The sequence below is a fragment of the Babylonia areolata genome, chromosome 15, assembly GCF_041734735.1.
Source record: "Babylonia areolata isolate BAREFJ2019XMU chromosome 15, ASM4173473v1, whole genome shotgun sequence".
Taxonomy (NCBI): Eukaryota; Metazoa; Mollusca; class Gastropoda; order Neogastropoda; family Buccinidae; genus Babylonia; species Babylonia areolata.
The window spans coordinates 9,556,320-9,571,102 of NC_134890.1; the positions used below are offsets into that span (position 1 = coordinate 9,556,320).

General features: G+C 39.6%; 1 protein-coding gene across 3 annotated transcripts in view; it reads right to left on the reverse strand.

The window, feature by feature from the left end:
- Nucleotides 1-279: 279 nt before the first annotated feature.
- LOC143290419 (3-hydroxyisobutyryl-CoA hydrolase, mitochondrial-like) overlaps nucleotides 280-14,783 on the reverse strand; it is a 15,757-nt gene continuing 1,253 nt past the window's right edge. For all 3 annotated transcript variants that reach the window (XM_076599833.1, XM_076599835.1, XM_076599836.1), the window contains exons 3-13: nucleotides 14,297-14,333; nucleotides 13,403-13,546; nucleotides 12,728-12,812; nucleotides 10,767-10,844; nucleotides 10,188-10,240; nucleotides 9,238-9,316; nucleotides 7,748-7,893; nucleotides 6,218-6,304; nucleotides 5,367-5,522; nucleotides 2,795-2,933; nucleotides 280-2,419 (exon numbers count right to left, since the gene is read on the reverse strand). In XM_076599833.1, the coding sequence (XP_076455948.1) occupies nucleotides 2,301-2,419; nucleotides 2,795-2,933; nucleotides 5,367-5,522; nucleotides 6,218-6,304; nucleotides 7,748-7,893; nucleotides 9,238-9,316; nucleotides 10,188-10,240; nucleotides 10,767-10,844; nucleotides 12,728-12,812; nucleotides 13,403-13,546; nucleotides 14,297-14,333 (1,123 nt within the window). In that variant the 3' untranslated portion in view covers nucleotides 280-2,300. The remainder of the gene's footprint in view (nucleotides 2,420-2,794; nucleotides 2,934-5,366; nucleotides 5,523-6,217; nucleotides 6,305-7,747; nucleotides 7,894-9,237; nucleotides 9,317-10,187; nucleotides 10,241-10,766; nucleotides 10,845-12,727; nucleotides 12,813-13,402; nucleotides 13,547-14,296; nucleotides 14,334-14,783) is intronic.

A 14,783-nucleotide genomic window follows, 5' to 3' on the forward strand; every position in this document is an offset into this window, starting at 1 on the left:
AAAGAAAAAAGAGAAGTTTAAGATGAAGGTGCCAGAAACCATCCTTAACTTTCAATGGAATGTAACAATGATAAAGGAGAAACCAGAGAAAACTTTGTGTATTCTTTCTCTCCACACACAGATACACACACACATATTGTGTGTGTGTGTGTGTGTGTGTGTGTTGCTGAATAATAAACAATTGAGATTTCAAAATGAAAACAAGAGAGGGGAAGGAATCCTTCCATAACAAGCAAACATGTTATCTGTCGCACACAAACTTCTCCAATATCAAACACCAAAGGTATTATTATCATTATTATTTCATCACCCAGGCCCCCAGTTGCACAGGGCCATTGTCACAATCTGAAAACATTCCAGTCAAAAAAACAAACACCAAAGAAACTGAAGCCAAGCCACAACTACATCAAAACTGGCAAAAAACAAACACACAATATCACGTAGAAACAAGATACCTGTACAACCGCAGTCACTTTCAAACAACTTAACTCGGGATATGGCTGTGGTGTAAATGGTTCTGCCCAATCTCTTCCGAGGACAGTTAAATAATTGAAATAAAATAATAAACAAAATAACTAATTGAAATAAAATAATAAACAAAATAACAACAAAAAGGTGAAGAGAAAAAAAAATCTCAAAATTCACTGTATACATGTTCTGATCACTTGAGCAATCCAAACACCTGTCTGATTACATTATTCACTGATACATGATCCCTTTACTCCCTTCAACAAGAATATCTTCACACATGCCCTGTCAATAGTTTCAGTTGTTGTTTTTTTCAGTTTCAAGGAGGTATTGAAGCATGCACTGATCCAAAACGTTACTACACACTGCTGCTTAAAAAACAAAACAAAAGAAACCAAGCAGAGATATTGTAACAGCTAAGCAATGCCAACAAAATCCAGCCCAAGTGAAAGATTTCTGTATTAAATAACAGAAATCAGCAAAACCTGAATAAACAAATGAAACGTCAAGAAATATTTGGTGAAATATTAATTATATTGGAGTGATTTGCAATGGAGTTATTTCATTTACAGAGTAGGTCATGGCCCAAGTCTTCTTCCAATGGTGAATAGATCTTGATCTAAATCTTCTACACTACAGCACAAACTATTATAAATGAGGTGGAAGTCCAAGTCTGTGCAAGACTGAGGATGTGAAAGTACAATGAAAAATAATTGTTCTTATCTCTGGTCCACAATTTCAGGCCAAAATAATGACCACACTCCTGCCTCTGTCAAGGGATATACCATACTCAGGGCAGTTCACTCTCAGACCTTTGGCACAAAATGGTTCACCAATAACAGTTGCATCACAGACGCTTCATGACGAAAGACAAATCAGTCTTGCTATGTTGGTTTTGGTGTTAAATTGTGGCATATATATTTTTTTTAAACAGGTGATGTTGTTTTTAATACTTGATACCCCATGATGTAACTTTTCTTAAATCAAATACTGCTTTTCTTCAACTTTTGACTAAAGGCTTTGCACTATGATGCTCTATAATCTATGATAAAAAATGTAACTCAAAATTCAAAATGTCTATCATGTACTCTTTTCTCTGCAAACAAGTATGAATAGCCAAATGTGATGCCTGAAAGGACATTTTCTTCCTAAAATTACGTTTGTCTAACATACTTACTGTGACCCACTAGTGCAGACTCCGGCAGGGGTCTGACATTCCTGTCCTGTGCTAACTACTATCCGCCTATGCGGAGAAAATGAAAGTAGCTACAGCCGATAACCTCCCGGAAGTAGTTACCTCCCCTTTGCCCCCCTGGCTAGCGCCCTCTTTTTCCGGCAGCCATATTGACTCTTGTCCATGTGCTCTTCATACGGCTAAGTTTTTTTTTGTATTTTCTGTCTGTCTGTCGATACAATTTTCTCTGCAAACAAGTATGAATAGCCAAATGTGATGCCTGAACCTCTTTTTTCTGTTTGTTGTGTTTTTGCTTTGTTTTGTTTTGAGGGCATGATTGCCTGAACAGTTCAGGACAGTCATCAGAACACAGTACGAGAGACAGAGACAGAGACAGAATCTGTGCGATATCATGTATGATAATCCTCACACGACTTCTTTACGGTGTGGCATTCGGATTAACACCAATTTTCATGTTTGCACTCATGCACAATACCTACCCCAGTTTTTATTTCAATAAACTTCCAACATCTTCACTCCCTTCAAGAAGGCATGTTAAAAAACAAAAACAAAACAAAAAAAAATATATAAAAGCCTGCCCCACCCCAACTCCTAGCCCCCTCAACAACAACAAAAAAGAGAGTATTAAATCAAGCTCCTAGAGTACTAATTCCCTGTCAGGGGCAAGGGGAGAGAAGTAATGGTCCAGTTTCTCAGCTGTCACCCCTTCTAGCCTGTCTGGTTGCCACTTGGGATTCTGGTCCTTGTCAACAAGAACTGTTGGGAAAAGGAGAAAAAGAGGTCTATTAGCAATGTGTTAATAGAACTCTGATTTACAGAACACTTTCCAAAGAACTGTACTAACTGAACACTTCTTTACAGTATCTTTCCGAACAAGTGTATTAATAGAACACTAACAAACAGAACAATTTCCAAACTCCCAAAGTGCTTTTCAAAAAGCAAAAATAATTATATACATTTTCCACATGATATATATACGCTTTTCACACACTGCCTCACCTGCTCAGACACCTTTGAAGAAGTCATGGTCCTCCATGCACCTCTGTGACAGTCTGTTCTCCACTAGATGCATGTAATCATATACATTTTCCACATTATATGTATATATATGTTTTTCACACATTGCCTCACCTGCTCGGACACCTTCAAAGAAGTCGTTGTCCTCCAAGCACCTCTGTGACAGTCGGTACTCCATCTGAAGGACTTCCGCCAGACTCAGTGTCTCTCCTGTCTGCAACTGCTTCAGTGTCACCTTCAGCGACGTTGGTGACTGGAATGCAACGCCACAGACCAACATATGATAATCAGTCATTATCTGACTATGAGCATCAGAACAAGGAACATGACATCATGGACTAACGTATGATAGTCATTATCCAATTACGTCCATCAGAACATGGGAAATGTCAGCATGGGCAAGCATATGATAGTCATGACCTGACTATGACTATCAGAACATGGAACACAATGCCACAGACCAATGTATGATTCAGTCATTATCTGACTAAGACCATCACAACAAGGAACACAATCATGGACAAACATGGCCTAGAGGTAACGCGTCCGCCTAGGAAGCGAGAGAATCTGAGGGCGCTGGTTCGAATCACGGCTCAGCCGCCGATATTTTCTCCCCCTACATTAGACCTTGAGTGGTGGTCTGGACGCTAGTCATTCGGATGAGACGATAAACCGAGGTCCCGTGTGCAGCATGCACTTAGCACACGTAAAAGAACCCACGGCAACAAAAGGGTTGTTCCTGTCAAAATTCTGTAGAAAAATCCACTTCGACAGGAAAAACAAATAAAACTGCATGCAGGAAAAAATACAAAAAAATGGGTGGCGCTGTAGTGTAGCGATGCGCTCTCCCTGGGGAGAGCAGCCCGAATTTCACACAGAGAAATCTGTTGTGATAAAAAGGAATACAAATACATATGATAGCCAGTCATTATCTGACTATGACCATCACAACAAGGAACACAATCATGGACAAACATATGATAGCCAGTCATTATCTGACTATGACCATCACAAGGAACACAATCATGGACAAACATATGATAGCCAGTCATTATCTGACTACGACCATCACAACAAGGAACACAATCATGGACAAACATATGATAGCCAGTCATTATCTGACTACGACCATCACAACAAGGAACACAATCATGGACAAACATATGATAGCCAGTCATTATCTGACTACGACCATCACAACAAGGAACACAATCATGGACAAACATATGATAGCCAGTCATTATCTGACTACGACCATCACAACAAGGAACACAATCATGGACAAACATATGATAGCCAGTCATTATCTGACTACGACCATCACAACAAGGAACACAATCATGGACAAACATATGATAGCCAGTCATTATCTGACTACGACCATCACAACAAGGAACACAATCATGGACAAACATATGATAGCCAGTCATTATCTGACTATGACCATCACAACAAGGAACACAATCATGGACAAACATATGATAGCCAGTCATTATCTGACTATGATCATCAGAACAAGGAGCATGACGTCATGGATAATGTATGATTCAGTCATTATCTGACTATGACCATCAGAACAGCAGAGGATGCAACTGCAGTCCCGACTATGTGGGATAGAATCTGATTATAGTGGAGAGTGTCTTGCCCAAGTTAATCCCCACTCTCCTGGCCAAAAGGGCTTTAGGACAGTCAGAGATGGGATGCTCCCCAAAGATCAACTAGCCCCCAAGGCTGCAGCACTGATAGCCAGTGCAATCTTGCCTCCTAGTTTGAAAAAACAACAACAAAACAATGACCAACAATGCTGTGTGATTTCAGTTTTTGTTGTTTTGGGTTTGTTTTTTGTTTTTTGCAGAAACATTCTAAATTCTTTCTTCTCTCAACCACCTATTCCACAATTGCTGCATTCGTCCGTCAACATGTGGGTCGTTATACAGACTTACCTGCAAATGGAAAGGAATCAAGAAAAGAATTACAGATTCATTATGAAATAACAACGTGACCAAACCATCATGCAGCACATTGGACCAAATGAAGACTGCCGACATCAGTTAAGTAAAGAAAAATACGCTGGTACGACCATGTAACAACATCCAGTGGCCTTGCTGAAACAATCCTCCAAGGACCTGGTGAACTGCTGAGAGAGGGAGACAAGAGGGGAAATAAGAAAAAAAAAAAAAAAATGACAGACTGACAACACTGCAAAATGGACTGGAAAACCATTTACAGAGAACAAGGCTTTAACACACAACTGACTGACCTAGAAGAATCTGGTGAACAGTTCTTCTGTGCAGCACACCAACAACTCTTCACAGATAAGCTGAATGAAGTCGAATAAAAAGAAGACGAAGCAGAAGAAGAAGAAGAAGAAGACAAAGAAGAAGAAGAAATCTATATGCATATTCACAATCACCACCTGTGGATGATTCATACACATATAAAAGCAGCTAAAAGAAAACAGTGATAGGAAGAATCAAATCAACAGAAAGACCCTAAGAGTTTCAGATTCATATTCAGAATAATTTATTACCTCAGTAAAAGAAATCAAGTCTGGCGAGGTCTGTGATACAAGCAGATCACAAGCAAAACAGTGAAATTTGGTATACAACATACACAGCAAAAACACATACACAACAGAGTCATAACAAACCAAACCCAATAAAAAAAAACAACCCATCACACTCACCATCTTCTTCAAGATTTTCAGTTGCTGCTGTGCCCATTCTGACTGGTCAGATTCCAGCTGCTTCATGATGTCTTCCACTGTGGCCTGGTTGAAAATCGTGTCGATTTTCTCCAGATAGGGAGCCAGGACGAAAGGTTTGTCTTTATCGGTTGGGTTCTGGAATAACAGCCCAGTAATAAAATATTTTATCATTTTCGGGATTTTGTTGTAGTTTTTCCAGTTTGAAACTTGGAAAAGTGCTTGTGCACACACACACACACACACACCAACACACATATGCATACACACACATACGTACATACTCACATACACAATTTAGAACAAAAGAGAAAACAAGTTTTACTTCTTTTACATATAAATCAGTTCATACAGTATTTCCTTTGCTTACTCAGTAGGACTTGACCTCAGATGTGTAATAAATTAGTAAACCAGTAAATAAGAAATGCACTGATGTTATCAGATATCCAACCAGCCAAGATAAGACCCTGTGGGATCGACCAGACTTCAACCTACACAGAAAGAAAAGATTCATATTTCCATAAAATGACCTGGCTCTTTAACAGTAGCATAAGAACAAGTAGAATAAGAACAAGACCTTAAACGGCCTAATTTCATTACAACCAATCAAATGCATAACATCATGAATGGATGACAAAATAAGGCAAGGACAATATTTGTATACACAAACAAGAAGATGTTTGCATACTTTGTTCCATTATGCTGCCTGTAGGAAAAAACAACAACCGTAAATGCTGGAAGTTGGCTCCACAGACCACAAACGGAAAAGATGAAAAAGAATAATGTGAAAAACCTGATGGACAACTCACCCTACACCGTCACGGAAAGATTACCTCATTGTGGAAAGAGTCCAGGACTTTTTCAACCTGTAAGTGTGAAGGCTCTGGAAGCTGCATCAGTGCCTGTTCCAGTTCATTCATCTGTCAAAAAGAGACATCGAAACCTGTTCCAGTTCTCATTTATCAGTCAAAACAGATATCATTGTCTGTTTCATTTTATCTATCTGTCAAAACATCTGTTCCCCTTTATTTACCTGTCAAAACACATATCATTGTCTGTTCCACTTTATTTATCTGTCATAATATCAGTGTCTGCTCCACTTTATTTATCTGTCAAAACATATACCAGTTTCTGTTCCACTTTATTTACCTGTCAAAACAGATATCATTGTCTGTTCCACTTTATTTATCTGTCATAATATCAGTGTCTGCTCCACTTTATTTATCTGTCAAAACATATATCAATTTCTGTTCCAGTTTATTTACCTGTCAAAACATATACTAGTGTCTGTTCCACTTTATTTATCTGTCAAAACATATATCAGTGTCTGTTCCACTTTATTTATCTGTCAAAACATATATCAATTTCTGTTCCACTTTATCTGACAAAACATATCAGTGTCTGTTCCACTTTATTTATCTGTCAAAACATATATCAGTGTCTGTTCCACTTTATTTATCTGTCAAAACATATATCAGTGTCTGTTCCACTTTCTTTACCTGTCAAAACATATATCAGTGTCTGTTCCACTTTATTTATCTGACAAAACATATATCAGCATCTGTTCCACTTTATTTATCTGTCAAAACATATATCAGTGTCTGTTCCACTTTATTTATCTGTCAAAACATATATCAGTGTCTGCTCCAGTTTATTTACCTGTCAAAACATATACCAGTTTCTGCTCCAGTTAATTTACCTGTCAAAAATATATCAGTGTCTGCTCCACTTTATCTATCTGTCAAAACGGATAACAATATCTGTTCTACACACACACACACACACACACATGCAGACATATTCACACACCATTTCTTTCATGCACTAAACACAGAATCACTCTGCCTGATGTTAAATGTAATATACTCAACTGTACACACACACACACACACACACACACACACACACACAAACCCTCCACATTCACACACACAAACTAACACTCCAAACACAAACCCTCCACACACACACACACACACACACAAACCCTCCACACACACACACACACAGACTTTTCGCTTCACAGTCAATCAATTAGTCAGAATGATGTGACGGCCATGACTTGCCTTCTCTGCCTGCACAAAGTGAGTGGCCACACACACACACACACACACACACAAACCCTCTGCACACAAACCACACAGAAACACACACACACACAGAGTATCTCTCTCTCCTCGCTTCACAGTCAATCAATCAGTAAGAGCAATGTGGCGGATATGACTTGCCTTCTCCGCCTTCACAAAGTGAGTGGCCACACACACACACACACACACAGACACACACACACAGCCTCTCTATCTCTCCTCGCTTCACAGTCAGTCAATCAATCAGTCAAGAGTGACGTGACAGCAGTGACCTGCCTTCTCTGCTTGCACAAAGTGAGTGGCCACACCGGCATGGTGCACATCCCGCCCCTTCAGCCTGAAGCCGGTCAGAGCCAGGAAGGTTCCCAGCCGACCCTTCAACCAGGGAAGGAAATGCCCACCTCCCACGTCCGGGAACAAACCTGCCACACACACAGCAAACTGTCAGCGTCAGCTTCAAGGAGGCGTCACTGGAACCACAACTATCAGCATCAGTTTCAAGGAGGCGTCACTGGAAGCACAACTATCAGCATCAGTTTCAAGGAGGCGTCACTGGAACCACAACTATCAGCATCAGTTTCAAGGAGGCATCATTGGAACCACAACTATCAGCATCAGTTTCAAGGAGGCATCACTGGAACCACAACTATCAGCATCAATTTCAAGAAGGCATTACTGGAAGCACACGCAACAACTGTCATTGTCAGTTTCAAGGAGGCATCATGGGAACGAATCTGCCAGACACAACCACTATCAGCGTCCGCTTTAAGAAGGTGTCACTGGAACAAACCTGCCACATGCAACTATTCAGCATCAGCTTTAAGAAGACATAAAAAAAACCCACACAAACTCATCTATGGATACCACATATCTGCTTAACACTTTCAGTGCAAAACCTGTTTTACACTCAGTGACAATTATTTGCCAAAGCATTTTTACTCACGCAGGGTAATAATGATAAAGTAAATAAAATCTAGTATGTTAACTTCTGAAAGAAACTATATATAACCTTACATACTTTTCTGAAAGGAAAAGTTACGCACTTTCCAATTATGACAATTTCAAATCAACTTAATGATTTTGAAATATGAAAATTCCTGCTAGGATGCAGACAGATACTTCCATCCTGGGGCACTTTTTCGCACACCAGAAGGGAATGGAAATTTCCATCCTGGGGCAATGAAGTAGCTAAAAAAATTCATTATAAAAAAGGAAGCAGATGCTTGAACATTTCTCTTCCATAATTAGTTTTATCACTTCTGTCAAATAAACTTTATTACATACACAACTGCATGTCAGTGCCAATGCAAGACATCTGTTCATATACAGCAGAAGGAAAAAAAAGTCTCCCATGGACATAACTATCTTTTTTATTCTTTCCATGCTTATTTAAGTTACAATATTCGTAAAAAGACACTTAGTATTCAGTGATGTGTATCAAAGATACCGGCCTCCTATTCTGTAGATATTCTCTAGGTTTATTTCCTTTTGGTCGGCATGTAATTTATTATCAGCCCTTCTTTCTATGTCATGAGTGTGTGTGTGTGTATGCGTGTGCATGTGTGCATGTGTGCGTGTGTGTGTGTGTGTGTACACAGCACAAGCGCAAGTGCTTGTGCATGGCATGTTTCATGACTTCATGCATGGGGCAAATCTCTTGAGTCTATCAGGTGCCTTCAGCATGGGACCCCTGTTTTCCGTGTTGTCAGGTGCAGTTTCTTCTGTCCATCGCCCTCTCCCCACCCCGGTGTGTGTTTGCCTCTCACCTATGGCAGTCTCTGGCATGGCAAACACAGTCCGTTCAGTTGCCACTCGATACTTGCCATGCACCGACAACCCCACGCCCTGAAACCATTTAACCGTTTCAGTTTCTCAAGGAGGCATCACTGCATATGGACAAATCCATATATATACATTCCACCACACCTGCTAGGCAGATGCCTGACCAGCAGCATAACCCAATGCACTTGTCAGGCCTTGACTGCATGTACACATACTTGTGTACCTATTAGAGTGGATTTCTTTTTCAGAATGTTGCTTGAGGATAACACTTTCATTGCCATGAGGTCTTTTTAAGTGTGCGAAGTGCGTGCTGCACACGGGACCTTGGTTTATTGTCTCATCCGAATGACTAGATGCTCAGCTTTATTTTCCAGTCAAACTTGGGAAAAGCATGAGCAGGATTCAAACCCAGACCCTCACGGACATTGTATTGGCAGGTAAGCGTCTTTATCACTCTGTCACCTTGCTCCATGTAACAAAATCATTAAATGCGCATAAACAAATTTATCAAAAAATAATAAGTACTAGTAAAACAACAACAGAATACTGAATGTTTGCACTAGTGTGTGCCGACATTTACTGACAAACCCACATCCTAAAATCATGCAACAAGGTAATCACACACACACACATACACAAGTTAAAAACAACAAGAACAACAAAAAAAAACAAAAAAACTCAATACTTATATATAGTAAAACAACAGCAGAATACTGAATATTTGCACATGCATGTGCTATGTATTTTGTACAAGGAATGCAATAACCTTTATGACCAGAAACATCTAAAATGGTCAGAAAAAAAATATATATACAAAGCAAATATTTTGTACCTTTCTAAACACAAACACATGTTAGTGTGGTCTTTGACTGCTTGAGAAATGCAGCAAAAACAGAAGTAAGGGATGTAAGAAAGAGAGGACCAACATACTCACCCCACCCATCGTTATTCCGTCAATGAATGCAACATATGGCTTTTTGAATGATCCTGAAAAAAAAAAAAAAATTACAGCAAAGAAATGGAATGACAGACTTAAAACCATCCTTAAAAACAAAACAAAAACAAAACACACACACACACAAAAAACAACAACACAACAACAAAAAACCAAGACAGATATAACTCTGTAAATAAAATCAACAATAAAAGTAATGGGATGATTCAACATTACTAAATATATTTGTTAAAATTATGTGATTAGTCATTTCGCAATTGTAAGGCCTGACTAAGCGCGTTGGGTTACGCTGCTGGTCAGGCATCTGCTTGGCAGATGTGGTGTAGCGTATATGGTTTTGTCCGAATGCAGTGACGCCTCCTTGAGCTACTGAAACTGAAACTGAAAACATGGGCATATAGTACTTAACAAAACTTAATATTAAAATAAACAAAAATTTCATGACACACGTGGAAACTTAGTCAATAAGGCTGGGCCTCACAAACTGTCCACACAATGAATTGGGAGAAACAAATCATTCTCTACCAAGACTATAAAGCTGTGACAAAATAAACTCACCAATCTTGTAATTCAGCATGTACTCTTCCTTGAAAAACTCTTTTCCTAAGTCTCCAGCTTTGCCTGCTTTAGTTATGGCTGGAAGGAAAAACAATCACCATGAACTGGGCAATATGGCCTGAAATCAAATACACGTATTCCAGCTGGGATATCATGACAGGAAGCATAGAGTACAGCTGTGTCAAGTTGTCCTAAACCTAAATGGACCTCCATAGCAGCATCGTCGTTGTCCTCCTCCTCCTCCTTTTCCTTCATCATCAATATAAAAAAAGTTCCAAATTCTATGGCATTTCAAGCTCTGCTCTCATACTGACCTCAGTTTCGATGCCCCTCCACTTCCGCACTTGGGGTGAGTCTTGTCAAGGTCTTCAGTGTCAACAGATTCATGAGGGATTGTCGTTTGAGGGACGTGGTGGTGGTCTTCACTCTGGGAGAGACACTCACTCAATCTCACTCCACGACTATGCCATTATTGTTGTCAGTATGGGGCTAAGTAGGTGGTGTCTTAAGTATTTTTAAATCACAACACCACTGAAGTGACTCAGCAGCAGTGCAGGGTCTCCTCTGGTGTGTGGTTTCCTGGCAACTTAACATTGATAGTTCCCTGCAGACTGCCGACGCTGTGACTGCAACAGACGGAGCCCGGGTGTGGCCCAGTATGGGGTACTCTCGGAATAGATGATGGGACAGCAAACACACACACACACACACACAAAACCTATTCCAAATACCCAGTGTTGTATTTACATATAAAGACCAAAACAAAAAAAAAAAGTTACCAGCAATGAGTAGAAACATAACAATCTTTTGTTTTATTTCCTTTCCTTTAAAACTGCCCCATTCTCTGTCGCAAGTCCTCCATGCGCAGCCACATCCAGGTTCGTCTGCCACATTACTGGCAACAGTAGTCCCCAAGGGGCTTCCAACAATAGCTTGCCATGAGATCACACACCAAAGAAGACCCTGCAACATTGCTGAGTCATTTCAATGGTCATTGGTGTTCGGTCGTGCCTGTTCTGATTCAACATACTCCAGACACCACCTGCTGAGCTCCCTACTGACAACAATGATCATTTAGTCACAGAGTCAGACTGAGTGAGCATCCCACCAGGATGTAAGACCATCACCACGTCCCTAATGAGAATTCCCCTTTGAATCTGCTGACACTGGAGACTTGTGACAGGAACTTACTGAAAACATGCATGTGGGGGGGGAAATCTAAACTGAGGTCACCATGACAGCAGGGCAGGAAAGACTATAGAGTTGGGAACCTTTTTTTTTCTTCCCATATTCCATAATATATGAGATACATGAGGAAGAGTCCGATGAAGAAGCTGCAGTGTAGTTCCATTTCTGCATGGTATTATTTTTTTTTAAAGTAAAATGATCACAGCAGCTTTTATGGGGGATAAGTTAAAAAAAAAAGTTAAAAAAAAAACCAAACATCTTCACTGAGATTACAGCTTTGAAGGGTCCTATCATCACATACCATCCTGCCAAGGTTGGAGTGTGTATCCCTTGCAAAGGCTGAAAAAAAGTTAAAACCCTCCAATGTTTAACCCATTCACTGCCAATGAAACACAACTTCTGCTGCAGGGCCTCTGCCATGGAAAGCTGTTAACATGATGTGCATGTTGATAATTGCAAAGATATTAAAGAAAGGGAGAAATTTTCTTATGACATTTTCTTGGAGCTGTTCTGGGGGTAACAAGGCAGCAAATGATATTCGGATTTTGACCATGTAATGGAAATGCAGGCAGCTTTTCATTCAGTCTTAGGGCAAGACGTGCATATTCTACAGACTGATTTTGGCCATTTAATAGAAATTACAGGTGGCATTTCATTCAGTCTTAAAGGCAAGACACGCATATTCTGCAGACTGATTTTGCTCATGTAATAGAAATTACAGGTGGCATTTCATTCAGTCTTGAGGGTAAGGCATGTATATTCTACAGACTTACACACAATGTCTCCACCAGCACAGAATGCTTTGTCACCCGCTCCTTTCATCACCACCATGGAAATGTAAGGATCTATCTCCCACTCCTGCACACATTCATAAGAATGTACATGTTCATGTAAGGCCATGGACACATGAATGTGACACACACAAAAAAAACACATGCACGCAAAAATAAATACATTATATACTTCATGCACCAAAGTTTGTGGAGGCATGGTCATGGCCACAAACACACGCACAAAATACATGCTTTGTCACCCGCTCCTTTCATCACACACACACACACACACAATATATGCACAAACACACACATGCACAACAAGACAGTTTCAATTTCAGTTTCGTGGAGGTGTCAGAGAGTGCAGGCAGATCCATGTATGCTACATCACATCCGCTGCATTGTAAACAAACATTTAAGAAATAATAACTAATAAAAAGGAAAAAAAAACAAACCAGCAGATACCTGACCTTTCTATAAACCTACTGCACTGATCAGACCTTGATAATGTATCCTAGCTCCCAGCATACTGGTACAAAATACACACACATGTACACACACAAACACACACACACACACACGTACTGGACAACAAGAGACAAACAGACCAACAAACACATTGAAACACACAGGCAAAAGACAGAAACAAACTTGTAAAGGCTAGTTTTCACTTACCAGCATCTTGGGATAGATGTACCGGATCATATTCAAGTTGAGCGCGTTGAGAGTTTTCGGTCTGTTGAGAATGATGATTCTTTTATCATTGACTGCATTGAACAGCACTTCGTCTGCTGCCTGGGTAGAGTACTGGGCCATTCTCTGGAACACACAGTCAAATAGAGAATACGATTAGTAATCATAAAAATAACAGAAATTGATACAGTGCCTTCTAATGCTCAAGGCGTTTTACAATAACTGCAAAAGGTATTACCAAAGAAATAAAAATCATAGTAACGCAAAAAAAGAGATCACAAGTAACAACACGCACACACACACACACACACATAGGCGACCGTATTCATTCTCCCTCCCTCCCACAATAGGCACACACAACACAATCAAGCAAGCAATCTGCATGGAAACAGCATGTTATCATACGGTATGGAGGGGAATATATATATATATATTAATCACATTTGATGCTTAAAGAAATATATTTTCAGCCTGACTAAAGACTGGGGACTGATTGTATTGGACAGAGTATGGTAGATACTAAGATAGTTGGAGAGCTTATAATAATAATAATGGATACTTATATAGCACACTATCCAGAAATCTGCTCTAAGTGCTTTACAAAAACGCTTTGTTAACATAAAACATTACATCTATGTTACATACACACACCAAAATGTGACTACACACAGAGCTTAGCTACTAGGAAAGAATAAAACAGAATACAGAACAAAAGAGAAGAGAATTCAAAAGAAAAGTAGGAGAGAGAAGGGCAGAGACAGTGTTAGAGAGAGATAGAGATAGAGACAGACAGACAGACAGACAGACAGACAGAGAGAGAGAAGAACAGACAGAAAAAGTACTCACAGACAGAATGAAACAGAAAAAAGTACTCACAACATGTTTCAGAGCAACATGAATCCTTTGTATAGATCTGCAACACATAGACACATTGATTCATGATCATTCAAGCTAAAAGAACTGTCAGATCCCTTACCAAATTGCTTGAAAAAAGAAAGAAAAAAAAAAGAAGTTTCTGTGTTTACAGAGCTCTTCTTTTGTACCACCAATGACATGTAGTTTTATCCTGCCTCAGTGACTGAGTGAGTGTTCCAATCACACAAACACACACACACACACGCACACACTACACACACGCATGCACACACACGCACACACACACACATAGAAAGACAGAAATATAGAAAAACATAAGTCGAAAGATTGAAATGTTCACAAAAGCACCAATGCACATAAAAACTACAAATCTGTTAAGTGTAACAAAGTTTATACACATGTACCAAACCGCACTGCATTTACATGCTTACAAATGCATGTAAAACATCATCCGTACCTGTTCCAGACATTAAAAATCGAACAAATA